Source organism: Berghia stephanieae, chromosome 6 (assembly GCF_034508935.2).
Source record: "Berghia stephanieae isolate SIO BIC M18660-M18661 chromosome 6, UCSD_Bste_1.3, whole genome shotgun sequence".
NCBI classification, from domain to species: Eukaryota; Metazoa; Mollusca; class Gastropoda; order Nudibranchia; family Aeolidiidae; genus Berghia; species Berghia stephanieae.
The window spans coordinates 31,617,620-31,631,843 of NC_088365.1; the positions used below are offsets into that span (position 1 = coordinate 31,617,620).

Consider the following 14,224-nt stretch of genomic DNA (forward strand, 5'->3'; position numbering starts at 1 on the left):
CCCCAAACTGAGCAGCCATACTCCAGTATTGGAAAAACAAAGATTTTAATGTAAACTGAGACTGATAAAGATTCACTTAGCTTTTGGAGTTTCTTGAGAATGTTTGCGCACCCAAAAGTTTCTGATGGTGCGCATAATATTATCAGTATATCTAACAAAACGGAAGTTGAGTAATAAAGCATGGTGATTGTGATGTAATATCTGTATCTGAAAAAAAGTGAAGACGTACCCACGATTCGTTACATACCTGATGACGATAAAATGAAATAAACGCTTCAGATGGACTTGTCTCAACTTATTCAGTACACGAAGAAAGATTCTCGTTTAACCGGAGCCGTGTTTTTGTTTTTGTTTTTTTCAGTCACAGGAGACATTTTTTTTTTTGGCCGAACTTCTCAACGATAACTCTTATCTGATCTGACAAATTACCGGGATTGGAGGTTTTACTCGCCGATAAGGGACGCGACAATGTGACGTGCGGAAATGACGTAAGAAAGAATGACGTTGCTTGTTTCTCCTTTATTGTTAACGATTTGTTCTGACGGATTTGAAGAAAAAAAATAGATTCGTGTCATTCGAGATTTGCCTATATTATTGCCGAAACAGTGATTGTATATTTTGTTAGTTTGGGCCTTTCGCTTCAATGGTCTGCGGATTGGGCATCGGGGCAGTTCCTGTGACCATATAGTCTGAAGCATGTGAAGAAGCATTGTTAAGCACGATGAAGCGCATTTAGCACGGAAAAACTGGAAACGACCTTTAAAATGATCGTCGTTTTTATATACATATCAAAAAGACAGTTCTTGTAAACAAGGATATAAACCATGCACTTGTTGAAGAAAAGTGTTGACGGACGAATCGGTGTACTTCATAAATAAATCTCGCATATTATTCGGTAAATGGGATGGATCGAAACTATGTAAATTTTTAGCCGGCTGGTGAAGAAAACTGAATGTAGAGAGACAATTGCTGCCCATTGGGCATTTTCCGACGCACTGTCTGCATGCTCATGCTCAATCCAAAATGGATGTGTGCAATAGTAGATCGAGATAATGCAAATTCTTCTTTGTTCCTATTAAAAAGTAATAATAAATAAAAACTTAAAAAAATAAATAAACAAACAAAAAACAAACAAACAAACAAACAAAACAAAACAAACAAACAAAACAAAACGGGTCAGTAAAATAGTGGTATTTAACTGATTGATGAGGTGGTTCGCAAACAAATATTTTATTTTGTTAGATTGCATTCAATTTTAGCTTTTTGTATTCTTGAGTTTTAAAAATTAATTAAATTGAGCTTTTATATAGCGCAATATCCACTAAATGTGCTCAAAGCGCTTTACAAGGGGTCCCTGGTCAACAGCAACATTTAACATGTAGGACGGGACATAACGCCTATTAGGCGATATTACAATTTTTCGGACAAAGACAACGCTGTTTACGGCCAGGTACTCATTTTACACCTGAGTACGGTGAGAGAATGTGAGTAAAGAGTCTTTTCCAAGGACTCAACTATGCGCCGAGAGCGAGGCTCGAACCCAGGACTTTCCGATCCGAAAGCGAGTGTTATACCACTAGACCACATAGCCGCCCCTTAGCCTTTTCTTAGATATGAGAATGAAGTATAATTAGAATACATTTTTAACCGAAATCGGTACCTACTTATTACCAGTCGCTCGGTCGGCTCTCAGGTCAGTTTAATTACCGATATCGGTCTAAAATCTACCATACCAAATTTAGCTCTGTACGTTTTTAAAAAATAATTGTTGTTGTTGTTGTTGTTGTTGTTGTTGTTGTTGTTGTTGTTGTTGTTGTTGTTGTTGTTATTATTATTTAAAGAAGATTACAAAATCAAAACATACATATTTTTAAATGGTATGTTGATTCACCGTGCCACTGCCACTCACGGTCACAATGGATATTATGGTGCAAGCCTTTTTTTTGTTTGTTTTTTTTGTTTTTTTTGTGGTTAGTTCCCTGAGTCTTCTGAAAATTGTCAAGAGGACAGGGGCTAGCCCTTTTCCAGTCGGGTTTCGATTGTACCCGGACCCTAATCCTACATTATATCTGCTGTCTTAAGACAAAGGGTCGCATATAGGAAAATCAACACATTTTACAGGAGAGCAAAAGAAGAAAAAAAATTGGAAAAAAAAAAAAGGAAAAGAAAGAAAAACAAACATACAAAACACACTAAAAGCAAAAACAAAACAATCAGCAAAAAAAAAAAACAACCCAAATCTTAAAAACTATTGATAAGTCACAAACCAGGAGAGAAAAAAATGCGCGCTCGGCTCAATAAGTGTTAGTAACTCAATTAGACACAATTACCATAATGCGGCCATTTGTGGTGCAGCAACTGTAGTAGCCTTCGTAAGCGCATAGCCTTACAGCGACAGCAGTTTACGTCACAATATTACACGACGATCACCAAAAGAAAATGTATAGTGAGTCGTATTCAATAGTTCAACCCATGAGGTCCTTTGTTTTCTTGAGTACTAACAAATCACTTTTCACTTCCTTTTGGTGATCGTTGCCTTGTTTTGCTAACCGCCCCTATTTCGTCGGGACAGTCCCGGTTCTGCAATTTTAGATTAAAAAAGAAAAAAAGAAATAAAGTAACATCACAAAAATGACATCCAAATTGAAATTCGAATACAAAATTGGTTTGCTGTCTACTGAAACTGAGGTGAAGCAGGTATTATTATTATTATTATTATATATTATTATTATATATATTATTATTATTATTTTATTATTATTATTATTATTATTATTAATTATTATTATTATTTTTATTGTTGTTGTTTTTGTTTTTTGTTTTATTATTATTATTATTATTATTATTATTATTATTATTATTATTATTATAATTATCATTATTATTATAATTATTATTATTATTATTATTATTATTATTATTATTATATTTATGATGATTATTTTTTAAAAATTATTTTTATTGCTGTTGTTGCCACCACCACAGGTCACATCCTGCTCTGTATAGTGGGGAGCTGCCCAGTTTGTTACAGACCCAGTCAGTCACAGACTCAGCATTTAACACTGTAGTTTTAACTTAATTGTTTTATTCTCCACCTACAAATTGATTGTGTAGAGACTGTCCCTATAAAATGTCAATTCAGCTTATGTAGTTCAAAATGTCTTCCTTGTATGGAAATCAAAGCAAATTACAATGAATGTTCTTTCGGTAAAAACAATTGAAAAATAAAATTCAAGTTATACAATCAATCAATCAATCAATCAATCAATCAATCAATCAATCAATCAATCAATCAATCAGCCATTTACTCTTTTTTAGAGTGCCAGTGATAACTTCCATCATGCAGGACTCACTCGAGGCGGGGTGGGTTGTGACAAACTGGCAAGCTTCCTTATCATGGTCCAATGGAATAGGGATGGGGAGAGAAAATAAAGCAAGGCGTGATAAACAATGGCATATGCTGAAGAATTATGTTTTCAATTCTAACAAGTTGCTAGTCTTGCCTTGGGAATTATGTGTGTACGTACCGCATTCAAATGCGGATTCTGAAAGAGTGTGTTTTAGGTGGAAAAAAACACGTATTGAGTTCAGGTCAAATATGTCAAATACTACTCTAGAAGCCTTGTTGACACAGACATGGAACAACCCACTAGGGCAGGAGAACAAACCATCAGATGAACTCCTTCGTAAATGCAAAAGATTGACTACGGCCAGCCCAGATGCTGATGCAAAGAAAAACTCAAAATTCTGTGCTCCATGAGCTATGGGCCATTTTCTTCTCTTCTCTTTAACACTGCCTTTTCCTATCATTCAATGACATCTATTTTTGGACTGTCCAGCAAGGAGAGGTCTGTTTTATCACTGCCCCCCCCCCCCCCCCCTTTCACCCAAACCCTGCCGCGCGCTTCTTTACCAGTCTTCGCACCTTCGATGTCCCAACTTCCATTTTTAATTGGTTGGCAGGTCTGGAGTGTCAGGCTGTAAGTTGAAGGCCACGATGCCAACATGGCTACGACACTGGCCTAATTTTACACTTATAACAGACATGTATTGGCATTCTTCAAAGGCGAGAAAAGAGAGAATTCAAATGGATTAAAATAGATTCATTTGTGGCGAAGATACAGTCATCTCTCTCTCTCTCTCTCTCTCTCTCTCTCTCTCTCTCTCTCTCTCTATCTCTATCTCTATCTCTCTCTCTGAGAGAGAGAGAGAGAAAGAGAGAGCTTTGTGTTGTCATTTAAGACATAATGTATTTACTATCCAATTTTATTGATCACAAATGAAAATGAATGAATTTATATTATTCTACGCCCCAGTCTCATTTCCATTTTCATGTTCGCTTATTATTTTCATCTCGGAATTCAGGAAGATTCAGCTTCTTTCCATTTTCACTTCTTATATATTTTTTTGTTATTTTAAACATCATTACGTATGCTGTTTGGCTTACGTTTTCTGTTCCATGGTTTTGACATCTGGAAGATATTGGTCATTCTGCTGACGGCATTTAGTGTGGTATTTATTTCCATCATATTTGTCAAGATTTAGGTTTAAAGTGTTTACATATTTAAACAACAGTAAAATGATTAAATAAATTAAAAACAAAAAGAAGCTTGAGTTTTAAAATCGAGAAATATCCACTAAATGTATTCAAAGTCACAGCAACACTTATCATGTACGATCAGATAAGATTTGTTTTGTTTATGCTTTTTGTTTATTTTTTAATTTTTTTTACAAAGACACTGCTATTTCAGGTCAGGTAGTTATTTTACACTCCAGTGTGGTGTGAGAATGTGATTTAAGAGCCCTTTTAAAGAAGTCAACTTTGTGCCACCAACAGCAGGACTCGATTCAAGAAACTGAGTGACATATTGCAATACAACAAAGCTGCAACCAATACATGAGGTTTTTGGGTTATTTTTGTTCAGGAGTTTTTCTTTAGAGTGTGAGATGGCCGTGCAGATAAGACATTACAATGTCCTTTGGAGGACCCGAGTTTTTAACTTCACATTCATCACATTTCTAGGGGGGGGGGGGGGGGGGGGGGGGGGAATGGAATGAGTATAGTGTATCATCTTAGTTCATTTTTTTTTCTCCTTATATGAGTAAGAATTGTAATCATCATTTCAAGTCTTGCTCTGTGATTCAAATGTGAGGTAAGAATATTTTTATATAGACCCTAGAGAAAAATTTTGCCATGTGTTGAATTTGGGGAATTTTATTATTTACTTTTTTCCCTTCTATCTCTTTCATAGGTCCCGTTGTCATTTCCCACTCCAAATCTAAAAAGAAGCCTTCATTTCCAAGTCAGAAAACCTTATCCAACATCAAATCATTGTCGTCCTCTACCTCAATAGGTGGTGGTGGTGGCCAAAGCTTGGTTCAGTTTAAAGGCAAGCTGTTAAAGTCTGACCTCATCAAAGCACAGCTCAGCTATCAGCACCATCTCAAGCATACCATCATCCCTTCCGCCTCCAGCAAACCCCCTAGCTCAGCACTCAGCTCAAAATTCACCATTCCAGTTCTATCAAAGAAGTTTTTACAGTTCAAGACCAAACCTTCAAAAACTCCATTGCCTTCAAACTTTAAACTTTCCACATTGAAGCTCCCTTCGCTCACTTTACCAAAGGTACAGACTTTTAAGAATATTCTACCATACTCCAAACGTCCAGCCAAGAAACGTTTGGCACCAGCTGTGTCATCCCAGATTAACAGAAACCCAGTTCTCCCAAAGTACCAGTCCCGACCTCTGAAAGACTCACAAAGCAAGAGCTTCTCTCTGTTCCAGTCAACGTCAGCATCACCTATCCCTGCCAAGTCACTGTTTGTGGTGGGCAATCAAGACAAATTTAATTCAGAACTCAATCAGGTAAACAATACCGAAGTGAACATTTGGGATTTGAATCATATTTCCTTTATTCAAGAATTCAATCTGTTAGCAGAGGAACAGGTTTACTTATCTCACACCAGGGCAACTATAATATCATCTCATTTATTCTCAAAGGACAATCGTGTCATTGTTTTTGTGCAGAGACAGACTGTAATTGAAGTCACCCTACTATTTATAGTTACAGTTATTTTTGAGATTGAAATTTCAGGTTTAAAATTTTTGACAAGTTGGAATAAACCTTCTTGACTTCTTGCCAAAGTGAAAAAAGGCGAAGGTTTGTCTATGGCAGAATTCTTTCCACAGTCTAGGTGACCGACTAAAGTTATAGCCAAAGTTTGAAATAGTATTTTGATTGCAGTCGAGATTTTTTCTGATTCCTGCTATCCATTCAGCAGTGATAAGAAGGCTGTGTTTGATGGATTTGGCAGGTTTGATAGATTTGGCAGATAGAACTTTGTAATGGACCAGTATCTTGTTCACTCAGTAGCAAATAATTCAATTAAACCTGAAAGAAAATGAGATTAACTCCACAGGCTGTAGAGTTTTAAAAGACGATTTATCATATATCATATAGGTTTCATCAGTTTTCTTTTATAGATACATTAGGGATCTGCCTCTTTCTCTTTTTGGACGATTCCCTTTGTCTTTCTTTTTCTCAGGTGTCATTGCTGCTTAACGTTAGGTCTTTACTCGACTGTGGTAGGCAGAAAGACAATTCTTGCCGTGTTATTTATCCATTTTTTTCCTTTCCATGTTGCTCTCTGTCCTTGTTCTGGATTGATTGGGGTTTTTTTTCCTGGTCCTCGAAGGGATCCATAGCTGAGAGGAAGGCAGTCAAATGTATGTTTCCATTTTTTGTTGATTTTTTTTTCTTTGTAAATTATCTCTCTCTGTTATGCACAATTCGTATTAGTTTTGTATATAGGGCACTTCGTAAGCATTTGAGTGTATCCTTCATAGCGAAATCCTTTGCTTGTGCCTGGATGAGACTTTAACATAAAGTCAAAATAAGCACATTAATAGATATTCTGTGGAATCTTCTTATCCCTATTGTGAACCAGTCCTCTTTGTCTTGCTTTTCCTTTGGAACTTTTAACTTCAGATCTACAAATTTTCTCATTAATCATCTTTTTTACCAGCACTGAAATGAACAAAAAGTGTTCTACGCACATCAAAACTTCTAAAAACAAACAGCTTTATTTGACTATCCCATTATCTTCCTTTTTATCCTCCAGTTGCAAAAAACTAGTAACAGACAACAGAATAACTTTGAAAGGATATCAAATATTCTGTGATCAAATTCGACAAATATAATTTGTTTTATTTAACATTCTCTACTTGAAAATTTTGATGATTTTATTGAAGAAATAAAATTCTATTTGAATGAAGGGAAATTGAAATAAAAAGTTTATATACACCACAATTTGTATAGCTTTTTTCTACTTGGGTTTCAGGTTTACGATGTTGGACACATCAGAGCTACAGGATCTCCACGACTAGGGCAGACAGGTGTGTATAAATTGCTTTAAACACCCGGGATTACAGTAGGGAATGAGGGAATCACGTCAGCTGGATATCTCCTGTCACCTCACTGAGTCCACTTTTAAAGGTGGACCTCTGATAAAAGGTTACCAGCAGGGTTGAGATTAACAGTCTTAGTTGCATCAAGTGAGGTCTCGTAGAGGGTCTCTCGAGAGAGAGCACCTGACCCAAAAGTATATTTGGGAATATTGAAACCCTACTACTAAAGTAGCAGTTAAACTCCAGCAAACTCCTGGACTATATTTGATAATAATGATAATAATTAAATTTATGTTGCGCCCAATCCTCTATACAATAAAGCTCAAGGCGATAACATAAATCCATTCAAATTTCTCTCTCTCTCTCTCTCTCTCTCTCTCTCTCTCTCTCTCTCTCTCTCTCTCTCTCTCTCTCTCTCTCTCTCTCTCTCTCTCTCTCTCTCTCTCTCTCTCTCTCTCTCTCTCTCTCTCTCTCTCTCTCTCTCTCCTCCGAGGGCTCTTCCAGAAATAACCGAAAAATGCCCATTGCTCAGCAACCAGTGGAGATTTTTTAATTCTGTAAACGACATGATATTCCTTATTTCCTTACGGGTATTCCCAGAAATTATGAAGTGCATCATTTTGCACAATGAATTTCTAGACGATTTTAAAGATGGCGGCCCATTTTGAAACTTGGTCAAAGGAGGAAATCAGAGCTGTCATACGTTTTTTGAACGCCAAAAGTCTGAATCCTACCGAAATTCATAAAGAACTTCAGAGTGTATATGGTGAGCATGTTATAAGCCGTACACAAGTCTATCACTGGTGTAATTTGTTTGAAGCCGGCCATTCCGACTTGACAGACAGGGAAGGGAGAGGGCGTTCGATAACTGCGACGTCAGAAGACAATGTGAAGTGAGTTGATGAGCTTATTCGTCAAGACAGGAGGTTGAAACTTCATGAAATCACAAGCAGTCTTGAAATTTCGGAAACTTCTGCCCATAGAATTGTATTTGATGAACTTGGCTACAGAAAAGTCAGCGCAAGATGGGTTCCTAAGCAATTGACAGACAATCATAAAGAACAAAGATTGGACATCTGCAGGGAACTTTTGAGAAGAAGCAAGAGCTCACGCAGGGTTCACGGGCATACTGCCAACGCCGGCGGAGACTTTCTAGGGTACGATGTGACTTTTCTTGACAGCATAGTCACCGGTGATGAGACTTGGTTGCACCATTGCACCCCAGAAACAAAGCAAGATTCGATGACATGGAAACATCCATCCTCACCTGTTGCGAAGAAATTCAGAGTCATGCGGTCAGCAAAGAAAATAATGGGAACTGTTTTCTGGGACAGTCGTGGTGTTATTCTGTTTGAAACCTTACAACCTGGAGAAACAATCAATGCTGCAAGGTACTGCCAAACTCTTGACAAGCTTAGGGAGGCCATTCGCAGAAAGCGCCCAGGGCAGTTGACCAACGGGGTCATTTTGCAACACGACAACGCTACACCCCACACAGCACGAGTGACGCAAGGTTGGCTAGAGCAATATCGAATGGAGATTTTTCCACACCCACCACACAGTCCAGACTTTGCACCATCTGATTATCACCTCTTTGGGCCACTGAAACGTGAGCTGGCAGGAAAGCGCTTTGATGTCGATGAAGAGCTTGTTGACCATGTGCGGAAATGGCTACAAAACCTTGACGGAAATTTCTTCCGAGAGGGTATCTATTCCATGGTGCGGCGTTGGCAGAAGTGTGTCGACAGACTTGGCTGTTTCGTAGAGAAATGAAGGACAAGTCAAGGTATGAACACGTGCAAGCATTTTGTTGATAGCGTAAAAAACGCGGATTTTACAGGCATTTTTCGGTTAATTATGAAAGAGCCCTCGTATCTATCTATCTCTCTCTGTATTGATGACATACATTAAGCTGTGATGTACAGTTGAAATTGTAATCTGTTGTTTATGTAATTATTATATAGGCACCTAGATGATGAATTAATTACCAATATGAATATGATATTGTGCTGTGTTGAGTTGAAGCGATGTGATGTTCTGTTTTTGCTCCTTGCATTGACGTTTTACAAATGGGAATTTAAGAGAAATGATAAGTTCTATCCTGTAGTTATGTCATTTTAAATGACTTTTTTTTTCACTGTTGTAAATCATGCACTCATGATAATCAAATGAAATTTTCTTTTTGTCTCCAGTGGTACCTGTTACTAAGCTGATACCTGTCTTTGTGTGCTATTTCTGTCACGAGGACTTCCCCTCCAAATCTTGTCTCTACGATCATCAGGAACAATGTAAGCAAAAGCTAGACTTTGAAACAAGTGGTAACAGCAGCAGCAGTAACAAGGACATCATTGCTGATAATTCTTCCACTAGCTCAACAGCCAGCGCAGCCACCATGAATGGTTCTACCATTACCACCAACACCACCAATGCTGTCAAAATAAAACTGGTAGATAAAGATGCCGGTGAAATTATTCTTCCCACCACACCAAACAATCCAAAGCAAATCCCAAATGCTTTCTTTCCATCAGAATGCACACCGCAGAAACAATTGTCATCCTTATCATCATCATTACATCCCAACAACAGTGTGTCAAAGGCATCATTCCTGAACAACTTCAATCTCCTCCCCATCAAAACGGCCTTACAGGAACAAAAGAGAATTTCTAGAAAAAGAAGAAACACGGAATGTGAAAGCCTAGACTGGGTGGAGGGTGATATACCAATCACTCCCAAAACTCCCTGCACACCCCCAACCCCCAAACTTCTCATTTCTCATTTAAGTAGGGAGGAATATCGACGAGAATTACATCCTCACCGACTATTTCGTTTGTCGTCGTCAACGTCTTCATCAGCATCTGACCCATCTAGAAAAAATGAAAATGATGCTATGGAGAGTGACAAGGATTTAATGGATTTTAAAAGCGATGGGATGAAATCTCATCCCTCTAATGCAACTGATGGAGAAAATAAAGAGAAAGACGAGAGGCAGGATGGAAAAATCAGCGTTGTCAGGTCATTGTACAATGTTGATGTGACCTCTCCTCTTGGTCAGTTTGTCATCAGACATTACAAAGGCGACCCCAGTCTCCATATTCTCTCCGATATTGAAAGTCACTGTCTAACCTCACCCACAACATCTACTAAAACAACAAACTTTTCTCTACGAGCAAGGAATGTGGTCTATCCCATCATGTTTGGTGGTGCTGGTCGTCGTCTTCTTTACCATGACTACTACCACTCTTACAAATTCAACAAGGTACAGGTCAGGGAGTTTATGAAGACTGCAAACACAGGTTTAAACAAGGACAGTCGTCGACTTTTACGGCAAATGAAGAAATGTCAGATTGTTTTAAGACGGATTTCAAAATCAGACCTCCGATATTGGATCTCAAGTCAAAACAATATCACAGTTGATCTAAAACTTCTCTCTCTAGCAGAAATATCGCAGTGGACATCACCGAAACCTATTTCCCCTTCCTCCACTTCCTCCTCACCTACGTTGTCTGATGATTCTGATAGGGAATCTGTTTTTCCAGATGGATTCAAACCATCCACCCCCACTGTTAAAAATGCTCTCGGACTTAAAACCAAACAGGAAGTTAGTATCAAAATCGTTGATATGTTTACACCATCAATTCTCAGCATTGCCAATTACATATCGGAGGAAACCTGTGCTGATCTGTTATCTAATCGAAAAACCATCTACCGCAGTCTTTTGTCTGATTGGTCCAAAAATGACTCCGAAAATGTTGATGTGTCCAGTAACAATGTATGCTTCAATACCCCACAGGAACAAAAACATCATCATCAACAAAAGGGTAGCAATAACGCAATCCTACGACATATGTTGAGTAGTAGACCAGTGTTAGGTAGTTGTTTGGTTGGGAAAACCTTACCCGACATCACTAATTTGACTGCAGGCAGAGCTACTGCCGATTTGGAACATATTAAACCAAAATTCAGCCCAGTTGATTCTATAGCCAAACCCAAAACTACACCTGAGATTGATGCCAAATTGAAATCAGGCACAATGAAAGCAAGGGATGGAGGTAATAAGGATAAGTTGACTCCAATGGAGGGCATTACCAGCAGCAAAAGCAAAAATAGCATCAGAAGTAGGAATAAGTTTATGTCACAACCAGCACCTGTCATTGAGTCTAAAGCGGATAAAATTGACATCTGTGGTCAGGATGAAGTTGACTCATGTTCAGTCTTCATCAATCTTCCCAACCTGCCCTGTGATTTACTCAGGGAGAAAACGCCATCCCAAACCTCCAATAAAAGTCGACAATCTTCTCCAGATGAACCACCATCCACTTCCACCACCTCAACTTCAACTTCTATATCCACTAACATCAAACGTAGACAATCCAATAGACTCAGGCAAGGACCCAAGATACTTGGGCCTCATGTGATAGAATGCAAGCCTCCAACCATTGATACTCAGGAGATTCTTAGTATTGAAAATAATTCTGATCTTCTGAAATCTTTCTTGGAACACTTTAAATGTCTGAGAGAAGAAGAAAAACAAATAACAAATGTCAAAGATTCAGGGGACAAATCTATAATTGGGAATGATTTTGACAGCATAAGTTCCCCACAAAAAAGCCATATGAGTTCGGAGGGTTCCACAGCTAAAAGAAGGAGATGTGTTGTTGGTGACAAAAGTGATGATGGTGATAATAAAGGAAGATTAGATTGGTTGAAATCATTTTTAGAAGGAAGGACCACTGATAAAGGTATTGACGATATCACAGCAAATGGGAAAGATGTGAATGTTGTTAATATAAATGAATGCAAGAAAGAGGATGTTAAAAAGTGCATTAGTGGTGGTGATAAAAAGCCAATACATCGATTGTCGAGAGCTGCCAAGAGAAGCTCTGGAAATCTTGCAAATTCAAGCCCCAATCTCCAGTCTCAACATAGCACATCAAACCGACGTAGAAAGAGCAGTCCGAGGGTCACTGCTAGAGTTAAAAAAGTTGGCCTGAACAGACGTCTAAGTGCAGCTGGTCTGGTCAAAAGGGAAGAGTCATTGGGGTCACCAAGGTCTCCTGTTGTATGTCTGTCTAGGTCACCAATTTCTGCTTTAGCAACTTCCAGTACTATAGCAACACCATTACCATCTAGTATTGATGGCAACACGTGGCAGACTGAGATTGCCGATAATTCAAAGAGTCTGGGAGATGGAGCCAATTCCAAATTAAACAGAGACAATTTTAGTTCCATCAGAGTAGTCATCAAGAGGGAAAAAATTCAGGATCAAAGAAATTCGGGTAAATTTCAACATTTGTCAAGGAATAGGAACAGTGGTAGAGAAAGTCCCATACCGAAGTTGCGTTTCAGGAATTGCTCTAAATTGAGTGAGAAAAGTGAATGTTCACAAGTATCAGAAATTGGTTGTGATGGTGAGGATCACAATACAAAGGTTACTCAAGACACCCCGAGTTCAAGGTCATCCATGACATCACACACCAGGAATGGTGGTTTGTCAAGAAGGAAACGGACAGTGTTACCATCATCATCATCATCATCATCATTAGTAACACAAAAATACAGTAGAGATGGTGATGGCATAAGCTCTGCTACAGCTACACCAAAGTCAACATCAATGTGGAATGGTGTTAGCAGCAGGCGGTCTGTGCCTTCTGTTGTCACTGGAAATAGTGATGTTACTCCTACAGCTAGTGCTGGAGCTCACGAAAATAATGAAACCAGTAGCACCAGACTACCTCAGTCACATCAACCTTACCTTTCTAAAGGTGGAATTCTGCAATTTGTTTCCTCATTTAAATTGATATAATGTTGATGATCTCTACATTCTTGTTATCTAAGTAACAATTTATCATGAACTCATTTATTTCATCGAATCCCCAACTTTATGACTATGACTCAACGATGCAGTTGTGTAATTTCTCTTGGAAAAATAGCATTTCGTTCGTTATCGTCCGTACTTATCATTTTTTTTTTCTTTTTCTAAATTGTACTTGGACTTGCTTAAATCCAGGTATTAATTGGGACCAGCACAACATAGAAAGTACTCCTTTTCTTGTGATACGAAGCTGTGATAAAAGATCATTTTTGTAACATTTGACACAAGGAGACCAATATTGAGCTGTTCAAAGGATCTTGGAAATAATCTTTCATTTCTTTCTTTTATTTTAATTATGCATGACAAATGTTCAGAAAACTGAAAGTTTGACACCATGAGAAAAACAGGAAAAGCTACTCACAAGTATTGAAAAAGTGTGAGCAAATATGATATTGTCCACACTTTCTCAACAGTTTTGATGTGAAATTCCCAATTTCTGGATTGCTTTTCATTATTTTTAACCCAGCGAAGCAATGAAAATTAAACCATCCATAGGTTTTCAAAAAACAAAAACAAAATTTAATATCATTATCTTTTTGGATAAAGCATTAAAAATACCTTTTGCCACAGCTTCATATCCATCTCATTCTATTATTGGAGGTTTGGGGGGGGGGGGTGAGGCTACTGGTAGGGTCTCCCTCCTTATAACCCTAGATCTTCTCTCCCTCCCTATGTGGCTTTTTCTCCCCCTCCCCCCGACTCCTTATTTAGGTCTCTTGTTATCAGGGAAATAGTCAATTGTTAGCAATGATTTTCTGTGGGAATTTTTTTCCCTGTAAATCTCTTCAATTGAGTATGTTCTTGAACCCATCTGAGTGCCTTCACTTCAATACAGTCCATGCCGTCTATAATCACGCTCATCAGGAGGAGGCTTAGGTGTGCTTTGTGCCGAAGTGTGCTTGAGTTCTAAGTAGACATAATCCAAAGATTTCCATGAATTAAAT

At 38.1% G+C, this 14,224-nt stretch overlaps 1 protein-coding gene across 1 annotated transcript in view; it reads left to right on the plus strand.

Annotated features, from left to right (window-relative positions):
- LOC144974867 (uncharacterized) overlaps window positions 1-13,798 on the plus strand; it is a 44,676-nt gene extending 30,878 nt beyond the window's left edge. The window contains exons 3-5 of the mRNA XM_078918244.1: window positions 5,253-5,866; window positions 7,342-7,396; window positions 9,601-13,798. Of these exons, the coding sequence (XP_078774370.1) occupies window positions 5,253-5,866; window positions 7,342-7,396; window positions 9,601-13,211 (4,280 nt within the window). The 3' untranslated portion in view covers window positions 13,212-13,798. The remainder of the gene's footprint in view (window positions 1-5,252; window positions 5,867-7,341; window positions 7,397-9,600) is intronic.
- Window positions 13,799-14,224: the final 426 nt, after the last annotated feature.